This window comes from Rhinolophus ferrumequinum, chromosome 2 (genome assembly GCF_004115265.2).
Source record: "Rhinolophus ferrumequinum isolate MPI-CBG mRhiFer1 chromosome 2, mRhiFer1_v1.p, whole genome shotgun sequence".
NCBI lineage: Eukaryota > Metazoa > Chordata > Mammalia > Chiroptera > Rhinolophidae > Rhinolophus > Rhinolophus ferrumequinum.
Genome location: NC_046285.1, coordinates 29,802,468 through 29,822,543, shown reverse-complemented (window position 1 = coordinate 29,822,543; position 20,076 = coordinate 29,802,468). Strand labels below are relative to the sequence as shown.

Sequence of the window (20,076 nt, the reverse complement as noted above, 5' to 3'; positions counted from 1 at the left end):
TGAGAAAAAATATTTGTGAGCTTTGATAAAGGGTTAATATCCAAACTATATAAGGAACTTATACTACACAATAGAAAGAAGAAGAAAAAAACGAATAACCCAATTTTAAAATGGGCAAAGAACCTGAATAGACATTTTTCCAAAGAAAACATACAAATGGTCAACAGGTACAAGAAAAGGTGTTCAACATCATTAATAACCAAGGAAATGTAAATCAAAACCACAATGAGATGTCACTTCACAACTGTTAGGATGTCTATTATCAGAAAGACAAGAGATAAAAATTGTTGGTGAGGATATGGAGAAAAAGCAACCTTTATATACGTTTGGTGGGAATGTAAATTGGTACAGCCATTATGGAAAATGGTATGGTAATTACTCAAAAAATTAAAACTTGAACTACCATATGATCCAGCAATTTTACTACTGGGTGTATATATCTAAAGGAAGGAAATCGGTATCTTGAAGTGATATATGCACACCCATGTTTATTGCAACATTATCACAATAGCCAATATATGAAATCAAACTGAAAGTCTTTGGATGGATGAATGGGTAAAGAAAATGTGACCACATATATATCACATTATATAAAAATATATATATATTTCACATTTTTACATATAAATAAATTATATATAAATAAAATGGGATTATATATTAAATATTATATATTATATTATGGTTGAATATTATTCAGTCATAAAATAGAAGGAAATCGTGCCATTTGCATCAACATGGATGAACGTGGAGGGCATTATGCTAAATGAAATAAGCCAGATAATGACAAACACTGTATGGTATCACATAAATATGGGATCTTAAAAAAACAAAAATCGAATTTTACAGAAACAGAATAGAATAGTAGTTACCAAAGACTGCAAGGAGGAGGAAATGCGTTAATGTAGGTCAAAGAATACAAATTTTCAGGTATAAGTAGAATAAGTCCTGAGGATCTAATATACAGCATGGTGACTCTAATTAATAAGATGATATAGTACACTTCAAAATTGCTGAGTAATTAAGCATTCTCACCACACACACACACACACACAAAAATTAACTACCATTATGTGATGTGATAGATTGTATATCTTTACAATTGTACAGTGTGATGATTTGATGCACATAGGTATGTAGAATTATTGCCAAGATAAAAATAATTAACAAGCATATTTGTCAATTATTTCCAATTATTCTGCAATAAAGATTTTTTAAGATAAAATTAATAAAATTATTAATTTAAAATTTTTATTTTTAAAATTCAAAATTTTAAAAAGAGAGAGAAAGAAAAAAATTCAGCCAATCCCATATGGGTCCAAGCTCCAGCAATACCTGTAACATTGTGCATACCAACCCAGTGAGGAGCTGCTATTACATAGAGAGAACCTGTCACATGGGAGAAAAGGAAAGGAAGTGTTTCCCATGCTATTTGCTTGACAAAATCTCTTCTGCTCGGGAAAGAGGGACTAACGTGGCCCAATCTTATTGCAGTTATGTTATATGTACTTCAGCCCAGGAAAGAACATAGTAGGTAAGTCATAAAGAGTTTTCCTTTGTCTTTTCTCCAAGTATATTAAAAATAGAATCTCCTAAAGGTAAGCGACGACCTTCAGGAAACTTTAAAAGGAGAAAACTTTGGTTCAGGGCAGTGTCATCTCCACCACTGCATGTTCTGCTTCTTTTAGACTAATCCACACCATACCTGAGTAGTGTTGAAAATGCAGAATATATAGCTGAAGATGACCCTGATGTTATTATTATCAATTAGCATAAAGTATGCCAGAATCCAGGTAATTCCAAAAACGACTGCAATAGATAACGTGCTAAGAATCTTCTTAAGTGATGAATTCTTTTTTGTGCTAGGTAAGAAAAAGCAAGAAAGAAAATATGGTTTATTCAGTTTTTAATTATTGATATCATTGTTACCCTCCTATTGAGAATATATATTCAGCTGCCTATATATACTATTCATTTAATAATATTATATCTCAGGTGGTAAAACAATGTTAGCTAGACCTCTGTCACTCTGGGTAAAATCTGATTTAGAAAACGTTATTAAGAAATACAGTGATACCTGCTTAAAAACTCAGGCATAAACAGTTCCTTAAATATTACTAAGGCAAATTTCACAAGGAATCAACTTTTTCTTTGGAATAGAATTTCATTTTAGTAATTATTACTACTGGACCAGCCTATGAGAAATTCCCTTTCTGAGCATGTGGGACCTTCCCATGCTGTAGGTTGATACGGAAATGAAAGGTTATTAAAGTGCAGAATGATATTCTTCACTGTCATGCTAAGTCTATATTCGTGTAATCTGGCCTCGATTATATGACTTACTTTGACCAGTGAGACATTAGCAATTGTTCACAAGCAGAGGCTTGAAAGGATTTTGCACATAGAAGGCAGAAGGCAGAGTTTGCCTTCTCTTATTGCTCTTTGGAACCCTGCGACCACTATGGTAAGAAGCCTGGACTGGTTTAATGGAGATATGAGACCACATGAAGGAGAGATGAGTTTTCCCAACTGAGCAGGTCCCACTCAACACCAACCAACTACTAACCACCAGGCATGAAAGTGAGTCATCCTAGATCATCCATCCACTTTCACACCAGCCAAAACCAGAACAACTACCCAACCAACACTCAAGCTTATGACAAATAATAAATATTTGTCATTCTAAGCCATTACGTTTTGGGGTGGTTTGTTATACAACAAAAGCTAACTGATACATGGAAGACAATTTGTTAAACAATTAAATTGTAACCCACTTTTTGTTGTAACTAAGCCAATTTAAGGACCATGAGTTATCAGTCAAAGTTTAGAAATACAAGTTTGGTTGATGTCTGTGGTCAAAATGATATTGTTTTGTATAAAAGAAATGTAACCTAATTTGCAATTATGCTAAGGAGAATTCACCAAGATTTTCCTGCATTTCTAATAAAACATAGGTTTAAATGATTATCAGTGATAATCTTTTCCCCATATTTCCTCTCAAATGGACTACATTACAGTATCATTCTTATAAAAAAGATGATACTTATTCTTGATCAGAAAAGCGCATATTTAAGTTTATATTCTTACTAATGATGGTTGTCGTCACCCATCTGTTCATACCAAATGGATTCATTTGGTGACCACCAAAGCTCACAGATGTGTTTCTAGTAAATCCATGTGGGTTAACTACAGTTTTGTAGAATTAAACCTGAATTTCTAGCCTCATCAGCACTGTGTCTTAACTAATTCATATTGTGGGAGATTGTGAGGGGATGGATGTATGTGTTTAATAGTTCCTGTTCTTTGTCTCTTCCACTGAAAGCTTTTCCGTATATCAGGGGTGACAAGGAAAATGTTTATTGGTGTCAGAAAGGTTACAGAAAGGAGAGACGCAGTCCACATGGGAACTGATAAGGTAGAAAGTACATGCCCTATTTGCAGGGAATGTGAGCTTAACACTGTCAGATGTTCCAACTTTTTCAAGAGAAAATACAGTTTTAAGTGAACTCTCCCAATTTTTATATATTTGCAACTAATTTTTTAAAAATGTAAAGCCATTATGTGATTCAAGTAATCGTATAAAATATAGTCTACAGCTACTAGTTTGCAAAATGAAAATACAGTGACCAAGATCTATTCACAATGCTTTCATTTCTTTAGTTATTCATATCTCATTTCTTGACTATTTGGGATTGAGGGAGAAAAGCTTTTCCTGGAAGTCTTTGGGTTTAGTTTGCGGTTGGGTTCACAAAAACGTGTTATGTAGTGCAGTAGACCCATATTTTAGCACTGATGTTGGAAGATGAAACGATCCACTTTCTGAAACAAAGTTTAAGAGAAAAATCTGTCCTGCAAACCACATGTTCCTGCCATTGTTCTAAGTCTGAAAACTCTTCTAGGAACTGTGGATGTACTGCAGTGCTGTATTATGTGAGAGATGAGTCGTGCCTGACAGCTTCCCATTTACTGGGAATCTTACCTTGTCAGATTCTGGTCATTCTTCCAGAGCACTTTGACCAGGATGACAATAAACATAATAACATTGCTGACGAGGATAATGGTCACAGGTAGAATGAATGCCCACAACCAGGGGCTTTTTATAAAATTTTTGCCCTCTGGAATTGCCAGCCAGCAGCTGTAAAGAGAAAAGAAATGATTTCAGAAGATTAGTCATGGTATACATGTTGTTTCCTCATGTTATCAACATTATTGACATTCGTTTGACAGGAAGATATTAGCCCTTTGTATCCTATATATTTAAGACGACTTTCAAAAATTCACCTGCTAGAAATGTGTTGGTACTGCCATATTTCTCTCTGAGACACAATGGGCTAGTGGAAAGAAAATAGGGTTTTGAATCAGGCAGTCCTGAATGGAAATGTCTCTCTCTTTCACTTACTAGGAATCTGACTTCAGGAAAGTTATTGATTTATTTTATTTATGAATATATAGCACATTCAGATGGCTCAAAATTTAAAAGGTACAAATTATCAGAGAGACAAGAACCCTTCCTGTCACTATCCGTAGTCACCTAGTCTGTCTCCAGTGGTAATCAGCATTTCTTTTGTACTCTTCCAGATTTATGCTATATATACACCAACAAATGTATATATTTTTTTCTGATTTTTAAACAGATGATAACTTCTATGCCTTACTTAAGAACATGTCTTGGAGATCATTCCATCTCAGAATATAAAGATTGTCCTCATTATTTTTAGAACTGCATATTATCCCATTATTTTGTTAAACCATAAATTAATTAAACAGTGTCTTAGTAAATAGGCATTGTTTTAAATTAAATGTTTAAAAAATATTTGAGTAGTTATTTAACCTCATTGCATCCGTTTTTGTTTTGTTTTTGCTATTTGTGGTGGTGGGTTTGGTGGTGTTTTCTTCTTATCTGTGAGGTGTAGTGATCATCTCTTGGCTTTGTTTAAGAATTTATTCATTTAATAAATATTTAAAGAGCACATTCTATGTGCCAAACACTGTTCTAGATACCAAGATATTAGCAGTGAACCAAAAACCAAAACTCCCTTCTTTAGTGAATTTATTCTAGGTCAAATAAATAGATAAAACTAACAAATAAATGAAATCCGTACTGTGTCAGATAGTGACAAGAGCTGTGGGGGAAAAATAAAGCAAAGTAATGAGGGTAGGTGTACTGTATGTGTGTAAGGGGTCATTTTAAACACAGCGGTCAAGAAAAGCCTTATGGAAAAGAGTGCTTTTTGAGCATCGATCGGAAGTAGATGAGAGGGAAGGGGACTCCAGGCAAAGGGAACAGCAAGTACAAAGGCCCTGAGTTGAGAGTTTAAAGAACAGTAAAGAGGCTAGAGTGGCTAGAACAGAGTAGATGGGTTTAGTGAAAAGATGTAAATTATTTCAGGCTTTATAGGTGATTACAATGCACTCCTGCCAAGAAAGAAATTTCACATAATCTGTCTTCAGTTTTAAAAGTATTGCTCTTGTTAGATGCAAAGAGAAGAGAAGGGCACATGCAAAAGTGAGAAATCAGCTAGGAGTCTATTGCAATTAGCTGGTGGTTTGGACCAGGAGAAGAGATGTTATGAAATAGTCTGGTTCCAGATATATTTATAAGTAAAGCAAAAGAATTTATTGATAGGATGGGTGTGAGATGTAGGAGAATTAAAGAGGTCTTTGGCCTGAGTATCTGGAAAAATGGAATACCACTAACTGAGATGGGGATGATGGGAAGAGCAGGTGTGGGAGGGATGACCAGGAGATGTCCTGTTACACAGCCAACTACAAGCGTTAGGTAGGCCTTTGGGTTTCAATGTGAGAAGCCCTGGCACATATTTGTCATTCAATTAATGCATGTTTTCTTTCCCCTGCAGGTAAAACACCATTATTACATATGCTGAAGGATTTATAAATTGTTTTGCTTTGGAATGTTGTTATAATTTAAATGATTACAAATCGTATTTCTAATCAGAATGATCCATAGGAAAACTGGAATGATATTCAAGTCTTAGTAATGAATTAAAAATGAAAAGAAGTGCCTCCAACTCATTAATACATAGACTAAGTCCATCCCTAAATAAAATGGTGAGAGTGAGAAAGTTGATCTTCAGGACTTCTCGCTTCCCTTTCCTTCATCTGTAACTGGAGGACGACCCTCCTGCCATTCTCTATCTCACAGTCCCCTACACAGAAGAAATAGGAGGGCACTTGGCTAAGGATTTAATGATATCCTGCTGGGAAGTACTTTCAAATCTCAAGAAGCTTCTTCGGTGACTAACCAAGTGGCCATCCAAAGTTGGAAAGATTTTGTAGGGCATCCGATGGACACTTGTCTTATTAGGGAGACCACTTCAGGGACGGTGTAGATGCCTGATCACTGCACTGTACAGCTGAAGCTGAAGCTGAATAATAATGAACATCAACTATAATCATATATATAACCATATATATATACATATATGGTCACAAGAAGTGAGGTACAGCATAAGGAATAGAGGCATTGGAAATGTAACGGCTGTGTGCGATGTCAGAGGGGTAGTAGATTGGGGGAGGGAGGTTATCACTTTGTGAGGGGTGTAAATGTCTAACTGTTACATTGTTTTTTACACCTGAAACTATTAATAAAAATAATAATAAAGTAAAATAAAATTAAATTAAACAAAAGTTTTAAATAAAAAAACATGAACACATTTCTTATCCAGGCAGCCTAAAGAAACACAATTTTAAAAGGGGAGGACAGGATCGAGAAAGAAAATGAGCAAACCAACTCTGTTGGATATAGGCAAACTTGTAAGTTATTAAACAAATAGACAAATATTTATCCTTATCTGTATGAGTCTTGAGTTGTTTAAAACTTTAGACAATACAATTTCTGAGAATTACTATTTATACTATAAACATGTGTGCATGTGTGTGCATGTGCCTGTGTGTGTGTGTGTGCGTGCGTGTGTACAAACATCTATCAGATTCCTCAGTTACCTCACACTGAGGGCAGGTGGTGGGTGAGACCTGGAAGGGAAATAGGTTTGGGTACCATGGTCATCGAGAAGTGGGCACTAGGAGAGGGCTCCTTATCCCCTCTATCCTTTGTACTACTTGGAGAGAGTCATGCTGGATTCGTTCTCACCTTAGCCTCTCCTTTTGTTATTCTGAATTCAGTAACTCAGATTTTGAGAAATAACTGCTGAGGAGAGCAATGAATCCTACAGTGAGACAAACTGTTGTAGGTGTGGAATGGGATTTCTACAATTGAGATTGGAGAGAGTCACACGGTTGAGGTTGATCTGACAAACAGCCATGAACCTGAGGTCTGGAGAGCATAGTAGATGGACCTCAGATAAAGTGTTTAACTCCTTGGTGATTTTGCCATGAAGACAGCTTTAGCATATACAGCATACACTTTCCCCATCATGCATTACAATTTCCCATGATTACCTCAACCCTTCAGGAAAGTCTGAAAACAGCTTATATGATGATAGTACAGAGAATAGGGGGATAGAGCATTAAAGTGGGGGGTGGCTTACCCTGCAGTCACCTCTTAATTGGGTGCTTGCAGAAACAGCAGTGTTTCAGAGGAACGAGGTGAGGGGTTGCAGGTATCACTGGCAGAGCTGGGCGCAGTGGGGGAGAGCATGGGATACCCAGCGCAATTGCTGGGAGGATAACCCAGGAAAACAAAACAAAACAAAATCCTGCCTATTTCTAAATATATCCTGAAGAAATGTGACTCTTGATGCCTGTGTATAGGGTGGAACAAGGGGGAGAAGGATCTAAGAGGAGGCAGATATCCATTTTACACATCCTTTCCTCTCTTACCAACTTCTCTTATTATCGGTCGCTTAGTATCTTCCCTAATATCTAATACTGTACTTAGGAAAGAATCTACTCTCACTTATTTATAGCTCAGTGTGAATAAATTGAAGACAGTTGGCTTCTTTCTCCTGAAGGTTTTTATAGGAGTAGGTCTAGCCCTGTCTTGGGTTAGTGTAGGAAATTAATAATGCAATTTAAAATGAATTACTTCTTCCACAAGATATTTGCATCTTATCCTGATCTTTAATGGTGGAATTAAAATTTTTAAACTCATTAAAGATGCTTAACCTTAATTAAATGAGAAAATAGTGCCTGGAGCGTTTGACTCCTAAAATCAAGCCAGGTAGGTAGCCTCCTACTCTACAGCTGGGCATGGTCAGCCCTGGAAATATGTAAGCACCCTGACACCACAGCCTTCCTTCCTTTGGGTGTATGTGTACATTTCCAAGAGTTTTATTTTTGTTTGAGTTAGTTTGGGTCTTATGGTGGAATCTGGGGATAAGAATGGTTGGATTATAAAATGAGAAGGAGGATAAAGAACAGTTGCTGTTCAGCAGCAGAAATCCATGTAAAGGGTTCAGTTCAGCTTTTTTCTCTCCCTCCCCACATTAAAAGCAAACACCATGTAGTCAGGTACTTCTATTATTAAGTTAGTTATTCATGCTGGAGTCACGAGGAAAATTTGTTATGTGTGATAAATCATCATGAAATATTCCTTATAATCCTATAAACATAGAATTGGCTCATAAGCATGGAAAGTGCTCTTCAAGTTATGAAGTATTTTCCTAATTGTTTGACCCCTCACAGTAATCCCTGAGCAGGCATTATTATTATTGTTATTCCCATTTTGAGAGGAGAAAAATAAGGGATTACTAAGGATCATACCTACTGTGTCTTACGATTTTTCAGACTTAGTAAAAGAGGACAAATTTAATATAAGAAAGTTCAAATTTATAAATTTAGAAGGTAATTACTTGCTTTACAAAAGGGTTTATCAAAGGAGATTTTCGTGTCACCATATTTAAAATATAATGTGTTCCTTGAGAATACTTAAAATATGACAATTATAAAGTGAGATCCATATGTACAGTCATAACTAGACTCAACATCACTAAATAGTTACACTCTTATATCAAAGAAATGGGCGTTTTATAAAATATAAACTCACATTGCCTCTTCCCGATATTGTAACTCCCACTCTGGATCAGTAAAATTCAGAGAAAAAATAATTCCCACTGTCATAGACACCACTATAGCCGGGACTCCTAGGTGATAAAGAGATGCATAGAATTAATAATTTACCCAAGACTGGGATTAATTATAAAAGACCATAAATGAATTATACATCTAACCCTTTTCGAGATCTATTGTTCTTTCCACTATAGACAATGCATTAAATGATCCTACAGATGTAAGTCAACCTCGGGCATAATTTTTTTGTTTTCCTTTCCCTTTTAGTGTTGGCTATACATACCAATCCTACACTACTTGTGATTTCTTTGTAACTCTGACCATTCTTAAATAGCCAAATACCTTTGTCATTTGAATAAATTTAAATTTAGTTATCACTAAAACAATTCTTTGCTGGAACCCAATAAATTTTTCAAATTATTTTTCTTAAAGAGTCACCCTAATTTTCTTTCTTAAACATTTATTTTAAAGTAGCTAGAAAGTTACTTGTGGGCTAAATCTCCAACCAAGTTAACAGAGATGTTAAAGGAAATTAACATCTTGAAGTAAGCTTATGACATATCTAGTAGAGCTGACTTGATCCATCTGCCTCCTTCACAGGAGTCTAAGCTACTAGGCAAAGGGTACTCTTCCTGATTTTCTATCTCCCTTACCTCAAGGCCTCCTACTATCAGGCCTTCCTTCAATAGGTGTTTGTTTAAATTAAATGACTTCAACAAAATTAAATTCCTGAGTAAGTGGGGAAGCAAACACTTACCCCATCCAATTAAAGAGATGTAAAGAATGAATCGTGGAGGAAGAGGCTTCATGGCCCTAAGTAGAAGGAAATAGAGCTGTGCAGCACTGAGTCCAGTCCAGGTAAATGTCACTAACAGAAAATAGTGCAGCAAGGCAGCAATCACCGTGCACTTGAGATTTGTGGTGACAGTAATGTCTTCTGTGAGTATTTTATTATCCTTAGAATCCAAATCATTGGTGTCATTACCACTTTTCTGTAAGGTCTTATTGGAGTTTTCAATTCCAAACACAAAAAGGAGGTTGAAAATCAACATTGATGTGCACAGACTGACAAATACCCAGGTTACTGAGGTTTTTCTGACTTTCCTGAAAATAAATAAGTAAACATAAATAAATAAAATAAATAAATAAATGCAAAATATACACTCTAGTGAAATTGTGAGGGAACAAAGGAATGTTACTGTCCAATGTCAATCCAGCTCATAGCCCAGTGGGCCAGCTGGTAAATCTACCTTCTCAACTATACCAGAAAAGCATACTTTCCTCTAATATCATTTCCACAAGGAAGTGAGTTAGGGAAAACAGGTTGATACATCCTTTCTTGAAACTGTGTTCTAATCAAAGGTGATAACTCTTCTCCAGGGATGGCCCCCAGTGAACTCCACTTCCTGATATTTATGCCTTGTGTGGTCTCCTCTCAGGGCTGGCCTGTGACTTGTTTTAATTAATAGAATGCAGCAGAAGGCCTAGAATATAGGGCCAGCTTATCCTTTGGACACAATAGTGCTTAGGGCCTACAATACTTTTATCACCTACATCAATGTGTTAACTCCTTTTAAAACCAGAAGAAAACAAAAAATGAACTTTTAGGTCAAAGAAAAAAATTTTTAGCATATAATATTAATATATTCATCTTTATACCAATGCAGTCATAAAATATAACTTTTATCCTTTTTTATGAAGGAAGAGTCTCAGAAAGGCAAAAGTGCCTGCCTAGGGCCTATGGAAGTCATAACAAGCTTTCCCTTTTGTGTTCCTGTGAGTTCTGAGTCACCATGCAAAGTTCCTCATGGAAATGCTCTGAAACTATATCCAGAGAAAGACCCAGTTGTCGCGGCATCCCAGCTGAGCCTCCAGGTGACTCCAACTCCAGCCACCACCTGACTGAAGTCTCACGGGAGACCCTAAGCGATACCAACAGAAGAACCATCCAGCTGAACCCAGTCAAACCACAAAATCATTACCGATAACAAATTAATGTTTTAAGCCTCTAAGTTTTCGGGCAGTTTTTTATATTGCAATAGATGATAACATCTCTAGATTTGCAAGCACATACAAAATCTATCTATAGAAAGGCTCTAAATGGATTTTAAAATTTTTCAAGATAGAAAACTATTGCACATTAGTAGATGAACCCATGTGCAAATGTAGAGAAAAAGTCTTGAGTTTTTAAAAGTATTTTATGTTAAAAATCATGTATAGACTTTTAAAGTCATGTATGAATTTTAAAACAATAAGGCTCAATATAATTTTAACTAATTTTATAATTTTATGTAACAAGTTTAAAACAAAATAGTATAAGGTTTTAGCTTACATTACATTTAAAAAGTGAGGCTCCCATACACATTTTAAATCAAGCAAAAATATTTAAAATGTGTTAAATGGCCTATTGCTACTAATGATATTGTTCACAATTTGAGTAGACTATCCCTGTGAATGACTATCCCTGTGAATGGCTTATACTCAACAAAATTTCACATGTGTCTTTTCTGTAAGACATTGTAGAGCCCTTTTTCCATGGAGTATCAACAAAGACTAGTGTTTCAAGAACCACACTTTGGGAAGTATTTGCTGATAGTCAAATTGTCAAGATATTCTAAATGGGCCTTTTAATGTCAAATATGCCTGAGGACTATCCCTTCATTGGAAGATATAATTCTGGGTATAAAATCAAGTGCTCTTTAAAACTGGTGTTTTCTTTTTTCTTTTTACAAACAATTTTGCTAGAAAAGAACAGTTTTTTTCATTTTGTCTGCAAGCTGGCATTGTTTAACAGTAGTCTTCAGAAGGCAATGAGATGTAGAGATGAGACAGAGATAGAGATGTAAAGATGAGAGAGAGAGAGAGAGAGAGAGAGAGAGAGAGAGAGAGAGAGAGAGAGATCTGTGGTGTCTCCCATGTGTGTATTTTCAGATTGGCAGAAATCCAAGGTTGCCCTTAATTATGTTGATCTCAAATGTGAGGTTTGATACTCTTTTTACTGTGCATGCATTGTTTTCCTTAATGTTTATGGGCAGACATTTCCTTAAAGCCCCTCTAATGACATATTACAGTTCTCTGTATGCTATGGTATACTATTAATGAAAGTTATAAAATCTTCACCCACTACCATCTAAACCCTTCTAGATTTTTCTGACTACAAGGCCTTTTGGAATAACTGTTTCCCTAAGTTTATTACTATGCTTAAAGTTCTAACATCTTCAAGTACCTCTCTATTTTTAATGTCCCAGAATTTAATGAACAAGTCTGTTTGCTGACTATATGATTTAACATTCCATCATGATGCTTCTCAGTCTTTGGATTTCCACACCAAATAAAAAGCATATATTTAAATAGAACTCTGTCCATACTCTTGATATTTTAATTGAGATTTTATGGATTGTTCAAAATTTCATTAAATCTTTTGTAAGGCTTAATGCCTAGAACTGCAGAAAGTATTCAAAAAATCTTTCTATACAAAGGTAAAATTAGTTTCTAATTTTTCTCCAATTTCAAACATAAATTATAATCCACAGAATAGGCTATTTTTCAAAGAGTCTGGCTCTTCTTTATTATATGCACAGAAATATATAATATTATATATAATATATACAAAATATAAAATTATATGTATAAGTTATATATAATAATAATAAGATGCTATTATATTATTTATATGGGAACCTGCCCATGAACAAAGACAATTATTTGATTCAAGATTTTAAAATCAATATAATTTTGTTTTTGTTTCCTGATGAGTTTTTAGTGACATCTATGGCAGTACAATTGTGCTAAGAAATGTGTCAATAGAGGATGCAAAAAAAAAAAAAAAAATCGGATGCCAATTGGAAGGAGTGAGATTTTAGGCAAAGAAACTAGTTATGCTACTACCACAAATTGTTCATATAAGATCAAATAATTGTCTGTTCAAGTATGGTGATGGTAGAAATACAAATGAAAAGACAAATATAAGAGACATTTCTTTTTGTATGACAGGACTGTAATTAATTCAAGCTACTCAGCACAGTTTGTCATCATATGTTTATTTTTGTATATATCTGCATAACATTTGTCTTCCCTTCTGAGAATGTAAATACCATGAGCGATGGAAGCTTTCCTATCTTGTTCACAGTTTTGTATTCAGTCCTCCCCTGGTGCTTGGCTGATAGTCAGCACTCAGTATAAAGAGACTCATTCATTGAGTGTGAAAGATAAAGAAGAGGAATCAAAAAGAATTCTGGCTCTTTGGATGAATGGCTGGTTCTAAGTATCGGGCATAGAAAGTGGAAGAGGTACCTTTGTCATCTTGCTGTGCCTGAAATAAGGAAGTGCTTAAAGCCTGATAGAGACATGAAAAAACAACACGAAGGGACTGACTTCCTCTGGTGACATTAGAGAATGCACTTTTTACAAAGGAATATAGTGACTAAATATGGAAAGAATGATAGGTTCAAAAACTATCATTTTCAACCACCAATGTAATAATATATTCCAGTAAGGATCATCGGTGGATGCCAAAACCATTGAGTAAAAGTTGGGGAACAGGATAGTCACACAGGATAGTCTCAAAGTATCACCCCATGTATTACCTATTATTTACAAAGGGACAAAATGAACCTTTACAGTGTCGAAATCTGGCAGACACCACTTTAAACCAGGAATCAAATTTAACCAATAATGGGACAAATTGACATCATGTACTTCCTGCTGTGTCACACTGAAAGACTTAATGATTTAGTATTTTCATAAAAATATTTACCTGGTATCTACTTATGAGGAAAATTTCATATAAATCCTAAGTTGTTGAATATTCTCTCTTCTACAAAATATCTAACCTGAACACTTCAAAAGTTTTAATGTCATGAAAGACCAAAACAAACAATTCAAAAAAGCAAAGGAATTTTTCTAGGTTAAAGGAGACTAACTAAAGAGCCATGACAACTAAATAAATTGAGAGGGGAAAAAACAGCTATAATAGACATTACTGGGACAATTAGAAGAAATTTGAATATGGATTGTATATTAACATGATAACAGTATATTAATGTTAAATTTCTTGGGTTAAATTTCCTGAGTGAGGATAATTGTATTACACTATGTAGGAGAATGCCCTTGTTCTTAAAAGATATGTGCTCGAAGAATTTAGAGATGGTCATGATGCTTACAACTTACTTTCAGAATTTCAGGGAAAAAAACAAAAAAGATAAGAGCAAAATATTAATAATTGGTGAATCTAAGTGAAGGGTATATGGGTATTCATTGTTCTCTTTCAGTTTTTCTGTAGGTTTTTTTAAAAATAAAATTGCAGCAAAAAATTTTCAACAGCAATACATTTAAAATCAAAAATTCTAAATCTGCACAGCTGAGAAAACAGGTGTGAAGGAATTAAGTCAAGAGAAATAATTTTGAAGGAAAAATGAATTCATTTTGAGACATCTTAAGTATGACAGGAAAACCAAGTAGGAATGCATAATAGACTCATTTATTCCACAGGTTTTCCTCTACTATGGGCCAAGTACTGTGCTCAGCCCTGGGGATACAGTGATGAAAACATAACAAACAACAGCAACAACAAAATCAGAGGAGGTCACTGTCCTCATCAATTTTCATGCTGATGGAGAAAACAGATAGCACACAAGTAACCTAATACATGAATAAGCTTACATTTACAGATTGTTAAAAAAGTAGCATGTAACAAAAAATAACAAGTGCTATACAAAATTAGACCATGAGTAAGGGGGACCATGAGGTAGACCCTGAGGTGGAGAGAAATATGTGTTTATTGGTAATTTTTTAATTAGATGTTTTCAAACTATAGAATTCAAAAACTTTAAAAAGTTTTGTCATTTGAAAACTTAATATATATTTTAAATTATTTTTATTTTCAAAACCTTTGCTGTTTAGCAATATTTCTTTTTTTTTCAAATGCAAATTGGTAGTTATGGTTCTATTCAACAGAAAGGAACTGTGGCATCAATGAGCTACAAGACCATGTCAATTTTACATGGCAAACTTGTAATTACATGGTATGTAATTTTCCTTTAAGGAGCTTACCACAGTTTGTAATATATTTATTTGTGTGTACTTCTTTTCCTCTCCAGGACCAAGCGTCTTCTATAAAATGGGCGTGTTGAACTAAGTCTGATTTCCCTTCTAGTTTCGAGAATATGCTATGAGAATATGCTCAGAGGAAATAATATAAACATAGCAACTTCTCTCATGAGAAGAGCCAGCTTCCCTTCTTACCTGGTGGCAATCTGAAATATAATTGTGAGAACCAGACCAGTAATGGACAGTGCACATCCAACGTTGGATAATGTGTCTAGTGATTCAGGATATTCATAGTTCTTTTTGAAATTCTGCAAAATAAGTCAAGACTAATATTTTTAAATAATCATTGCTGAAATGTCAACATCATGAAAAGTTACATTGGTCAAAATAACAGATAGGTATCCGATGTGCCTTCTTTTTATGAAACTGCTGATATATTTTAAAAGGAAATAAATTAACCCCTTATCACTAAGCAGTTTACATAAAGTAGGGCTTGAGAACAGTTATCTAACTAATTCAGTAAAGGAAAATGTATATACTATTCCTCAACATCTAAAATCAAAGTTGTTTGGATTAGATCTAAATTGGCTAGAATTGCTTCATTTTCCATTACATTATTTTTATGTGTAACTATAATCCAAAGGGTAATATGCACATCGAAGCTGATGCCCTAAAACTAACATTGCAGAAATATTTTTAAGGACATGAAAAAAGGTTCATATGATCCTGTCATTTTTTTAAAGGAGATCTAATTTTTGTATAATATATCTTTATCTGTCCCAGGATTTTAGTATATGTCCATAAAAAAAGTATATTGCATGTGAGTATGTACTCTTGGAAATCTAAAGAGGTAATAATAGTAGTCATTTGTATATAAGTCTTCTTGCTTTTCTGTGCTTTCTAATGTTTTAATTGTTAAAATTTAAAAAGCCATACATGCTTATTTATAAAACATGAAAGTAATGCAGAAACACAATAGAAAAAAAGTCATGTTTCTCTTTCCTGCCAGCTCCCCCACATCATACCTTACCTCTTGAAATCCTCTCTCTTCTCTAGAGGTGGCCTTTTTAAATATGTTTACAAGTATTATCTATGTCTCAAATACATAGGGGTTTAACATAATAGAATTATTATCAAATTGCTATTTAAGATCTAATAAACATTTTTCCATATCAGTATATTTCTGTTCAGTAGGAAAACTTTCATACTTCATGCAATGAGTATGTATTGATTTTGTAGGTAGAAAATAAAAATAAAATAAACTTCATTTTAAATTATAATAAAAGAATTTCATTTTTGTGCGCAGTTTCTTCCCGTGAGCAGTATCCTAAGTAGATGACAAAGAATCACTGAATACATGAATCTTCAGATCATAGAAATCATCTATTCACTCAAAACTTACTTGCTCTTGCTTTATATATAATTCTAATTAGCCTTTTTAAAAATTTTGCAACCCAAAACTAATTATAAGTGTGAGTAGGTAGTCATTGAGGCAGATTCAGATATTGGTGAGAAGAAATAGCTGAAAGCCTGACCTCAAAAAAGGAGAAAAATAACTATGACAATGTACTCTGTATCATTTAGTATGTATAGAAACCTGAGTTTTACACAGCTATTCAATGATACTAATGACCTTAAGTTATCAAAAAAATTAAAAGTTTATCTTTATTATGTTCTTGTTGAGAAAGCAGATCTCTGTGTAATACGTTAGAAAATAATTAATTAGAAAATCAATTAAAATAAGAAAGATTTTTAAAATTAAAATAAGAAAAATATAGGTATCTCAAAAAAGTTTTTAAAGCAATGTTCTAGTTTGATACTATCTGTTGTACCAGTATTTTTGATCTCCATTGGCTTCCCAAATATGGCTATATCATAGGCTACTGGGGAATTAACACATCTGCGTCTCTTTGGGAGATTCATAGCACTAACTGTCTCTTAATAACAGTAAGACACGCATTCCATTGTATATAAAAACCTTCCATCGAGTATAAACTAACATTTTTGGTTTCACCAGAATAAAATGTTTCTGGAAATGGAACAAACAGAAAATCCTCTTCTTAAAAGGGTCAGCCCAAGAACTTTCAGAGGTGCTATACAACTGTACACCAGAGCTAAGTGTTATCAGTTACTTGTACAGGGCAGTTTGGAGCTGAAAGATTTAAGGAATACATACAGGAACTGTGGGACAAATTGAATGAATTCAAGAGTTTTCCCTCTTATACCTTCTAGCATAAACTTAATAACTTAGATGATTACAATGGAAAAAGCTTTGCGTAACTGATTTAAACTGCCCACCCATAGTGAAGTATGTATTGAACTTGTCCCCAGCACACAGCTAGCTCTCCAGCCTTACCTCTGTCTAGAACAACTTCATGCTTCAGAACAGGCAAGTTAGTTGGATGGAGTCTGTCAGCTCCTCTTTCGTACATGAGCTCCCTTCTCATTATTAAAAATACAGTGCTGAACTCATCTATCCTGAGACCTAATTGCAAAAAAAACAAAAAAACCTCTACTTACCTTTACCAGTATTTCCCTTTTCAGTCTCATCATTCCATCCCTTTTTTTCCATTTAATCTGAGTTGAGTATCCATGTACACTAAACCCCAAAGTTATCTCCAATTAGTACACATCAGAATTGTGTACAAGGAAAATTCTTGTCTGGAAAGAGATTGCTATGCATACTCTTACCATTAATACAGTAAAACTAGTCATATGGTTGCAGCTGCAGCGCAGGAAACCGTTAGTAAACCCTTCTTTTTCACAGCCCTTTGTGTCCCAATCCTTCATTGAAATATTCCAATAGACACAGGCATAGGAATTGAGTTGAAATTCTTTTGGGTTGTGCTGTGAATTGATAAGACAATTGCAACAAATTGTTTTAATGCTTAATTGGCAGAAAAAAATCAAATAGGATAAGAGAGGCATATGCAAAATTAATTAGATACGTACTAAGCATAACATCTTCTTTAGAGGTTAGGGTGGGGAAAAGAATATAAAATTCAAATTAGACAATTTTATATTTAGCTAGTCAGACAAAATATATGGGTAGGTGGAAGGTTTCAATGAATACTTTCAAAGACTCTTTCAAAGAGCTTTTCTGTGGATTTCTTTTGTCCAAATTGTCCCTGGTTTTGTAATCAAGAGTTAGCTGAATTTTTTAACTTCTGTTAGTGGGAAAACTCACCTGTGGACGAAAGGCCATGTCAACAGAAACATTCTGATGCCCCTTATGCATGCTACTATTAGTTGTGCTTGATACAATTTTTTGGTTAAATTTTAATTTAAAAGTTTTTGATTGGAAAAGCTTGTCGTTTTGATACACTATAAAGCCATATGACGTAGCGTTACCTGTGAAGAAAAAAGACGTGAAAATCAATAAACAAGCCCTAGGGTAAACAAGAAACAAACCTATGTCATTGTTGAACTGCACAGCTGCTTAATATTTGAGTAAAGTACAGTCAAAATGGTTGGCTGGCTGAATCTTTACTTAATTGCAGTATGTAATTAACATATATATAATTGTGGTTTGCCATTCTACCCACATTAAATGTTTTTCCTGAGGTTCAAATTCCTTACCTTCTTAAATGGAAACACTAATTCCTGCCTAATCTACCTCAAGAAGGTATTGCAAGGATCTCACATGTAAAGTAAACATCTTGCTTTCTATACAGTGAGACATAGTGAACATGACGTGTTGGTAGGCCAAGGCCATTTGTTTCCCCCACTGAGAAGACATCAGACAAGAAACAGCAAATATCAGCACAGCTGTGCCTAGAGAAGTGCTCTGTGAGGTCTGTCTTCTGTTCAAAGGGAATGAGCAAAGACCAGTCTATTAAGTCACAGAGCCAGTCAAGTTGTTCATATCAGGGACTCTTTGAATGGAGCCAAATTCTTTCTATCATCTCTAGAACTATTGGTCTCTGCTACTTCATGACAATCACAGGCTTTCCCAGGGCTGAGGGCTACTATGACACATTTGTTCAAGAAATTGGAAAAAGTGGTGAGCTGTTCCTCAGAGATCCTAGAAGAGCATGGCCACAGTGGAGGGTTTTGCCATGAGGCTTACCATGGCAGTGTTCAGACAGAACCATCTAAGAAATGCCTTCTAACACTTCATGCAACTGTTGGCCATATTTAAAAACAGAAGCACCACCAACAATAAGTATACACTTTAACTGAATTAATTCCCTAAATTGTGCTATCATTTAAAAGTGATATAAGGAAAACCAGCCAATTTAGTCATGTGATTTGAGAGATAAGCAGGCAAGGCCCTGACAGCCCCCAATATATTCTCCACAGTTAGCCACATTGTTCTATCTTCCACCTGGAAATAAAGACAGCGGTGTCTAGGGGGTTTTTTCATGGCATATTAACCTCACCAAATTGTTCCTCCTGGACACGAGATGACAAAGTTAACCCTAAAAATGAAGTAAGGTTTCTTTTCTTTTATTTTGTTTATAAAAGAATGACATGCTTGATGTAAAATTCAAATCCATAGATGTATATAGATTTAAAAATAGCAGTTTTGCTCACCCCTCTCCTCATTCCTACAGTATTTTGGTTATTTATTAAAAAATCATCTCATCTAGATATTCAGATTCATTAGAAGAAATTGTACTTACCACTATCTTGTAAGTTTAGAAAGTCTCCATATTTCTAGACCTCCTTCATGTCTCTTTACTGAAATTCTCTCCTTTTTCTCTTTCCTTGATCAAATTTGTCAGAAGCTTGTGTATTTCCTTAGTCTTTTCATGGAATCCATTTTTCATTTTGTTGATCAAGTCTAGCATTTGTTAGTTTCTGTTTTTATTAATTTCTACCCTTGTATTTTTTTAATCCCTTCCTTCTAGTTTTCTTTATATTTATTTTATTTTTATGCTTCTTTAGCTGAATATTTAGTTTATTTTTTAACAATTTCCTTTCTGTTCTAATAAACTTATTAAGGATATACATTTTCTTTTAAATATCTCATTGTCCACATCCCACAAGTTTTGATCTGTGATGTTTTCATTGCCGTTAATTTTCAAGTAATTTGTA

At 34.5% G+C, this 20,076-nt stretch overlaps 1 protein-coding gene across 4 annotated transcripts in view; it reads right to left on the bottom strand.

The window, feature by feature from the left end:
- Positions 1-20,076, bottom strand: part of ADGRG7 (adhesion G protein-coupled receptor G7) — a 65,068-nt gene that overhangs the window by 9,747 nt on the left and 35,245 nt on the right. For 3 of the 4 annotated variants that reach the window (XM_033121136.1, XM_033121142.1, XM_033121156.1), the window contains 7 exons: positions 18,224-18,387; positions 17,728-17,883; positions 15,232-15,344; positions 9,746-10,092; positions 8,966-9,062; positions 3,980-4,135; positions 1,706-1,862 (listed from right to left, as the gene is read on the bottom strand). In XM_033121136.1, coding sequence (XP_032977027.1) covers positions 1,706-1,862; positions 3,980-4,135; positions 8,966-9,062; positions 9,746-10,092; positions 15,232-15,344; positions 17,728-17,883; positions 18,224-18,387 — 1,190 coding nt within the window. The remainder of the gene's footprint in view (positions 1-1,705; positions 1,863-3,979; positions 4,136-8,965; positions 9,063-9,745; positions 10,093-15,231; positions 15,345-17,727; positions 17,884-18,223; positions 18,388-20,076) is intronic. The other variant, XM_033121149.1, reaches the window with a different exon arrangement.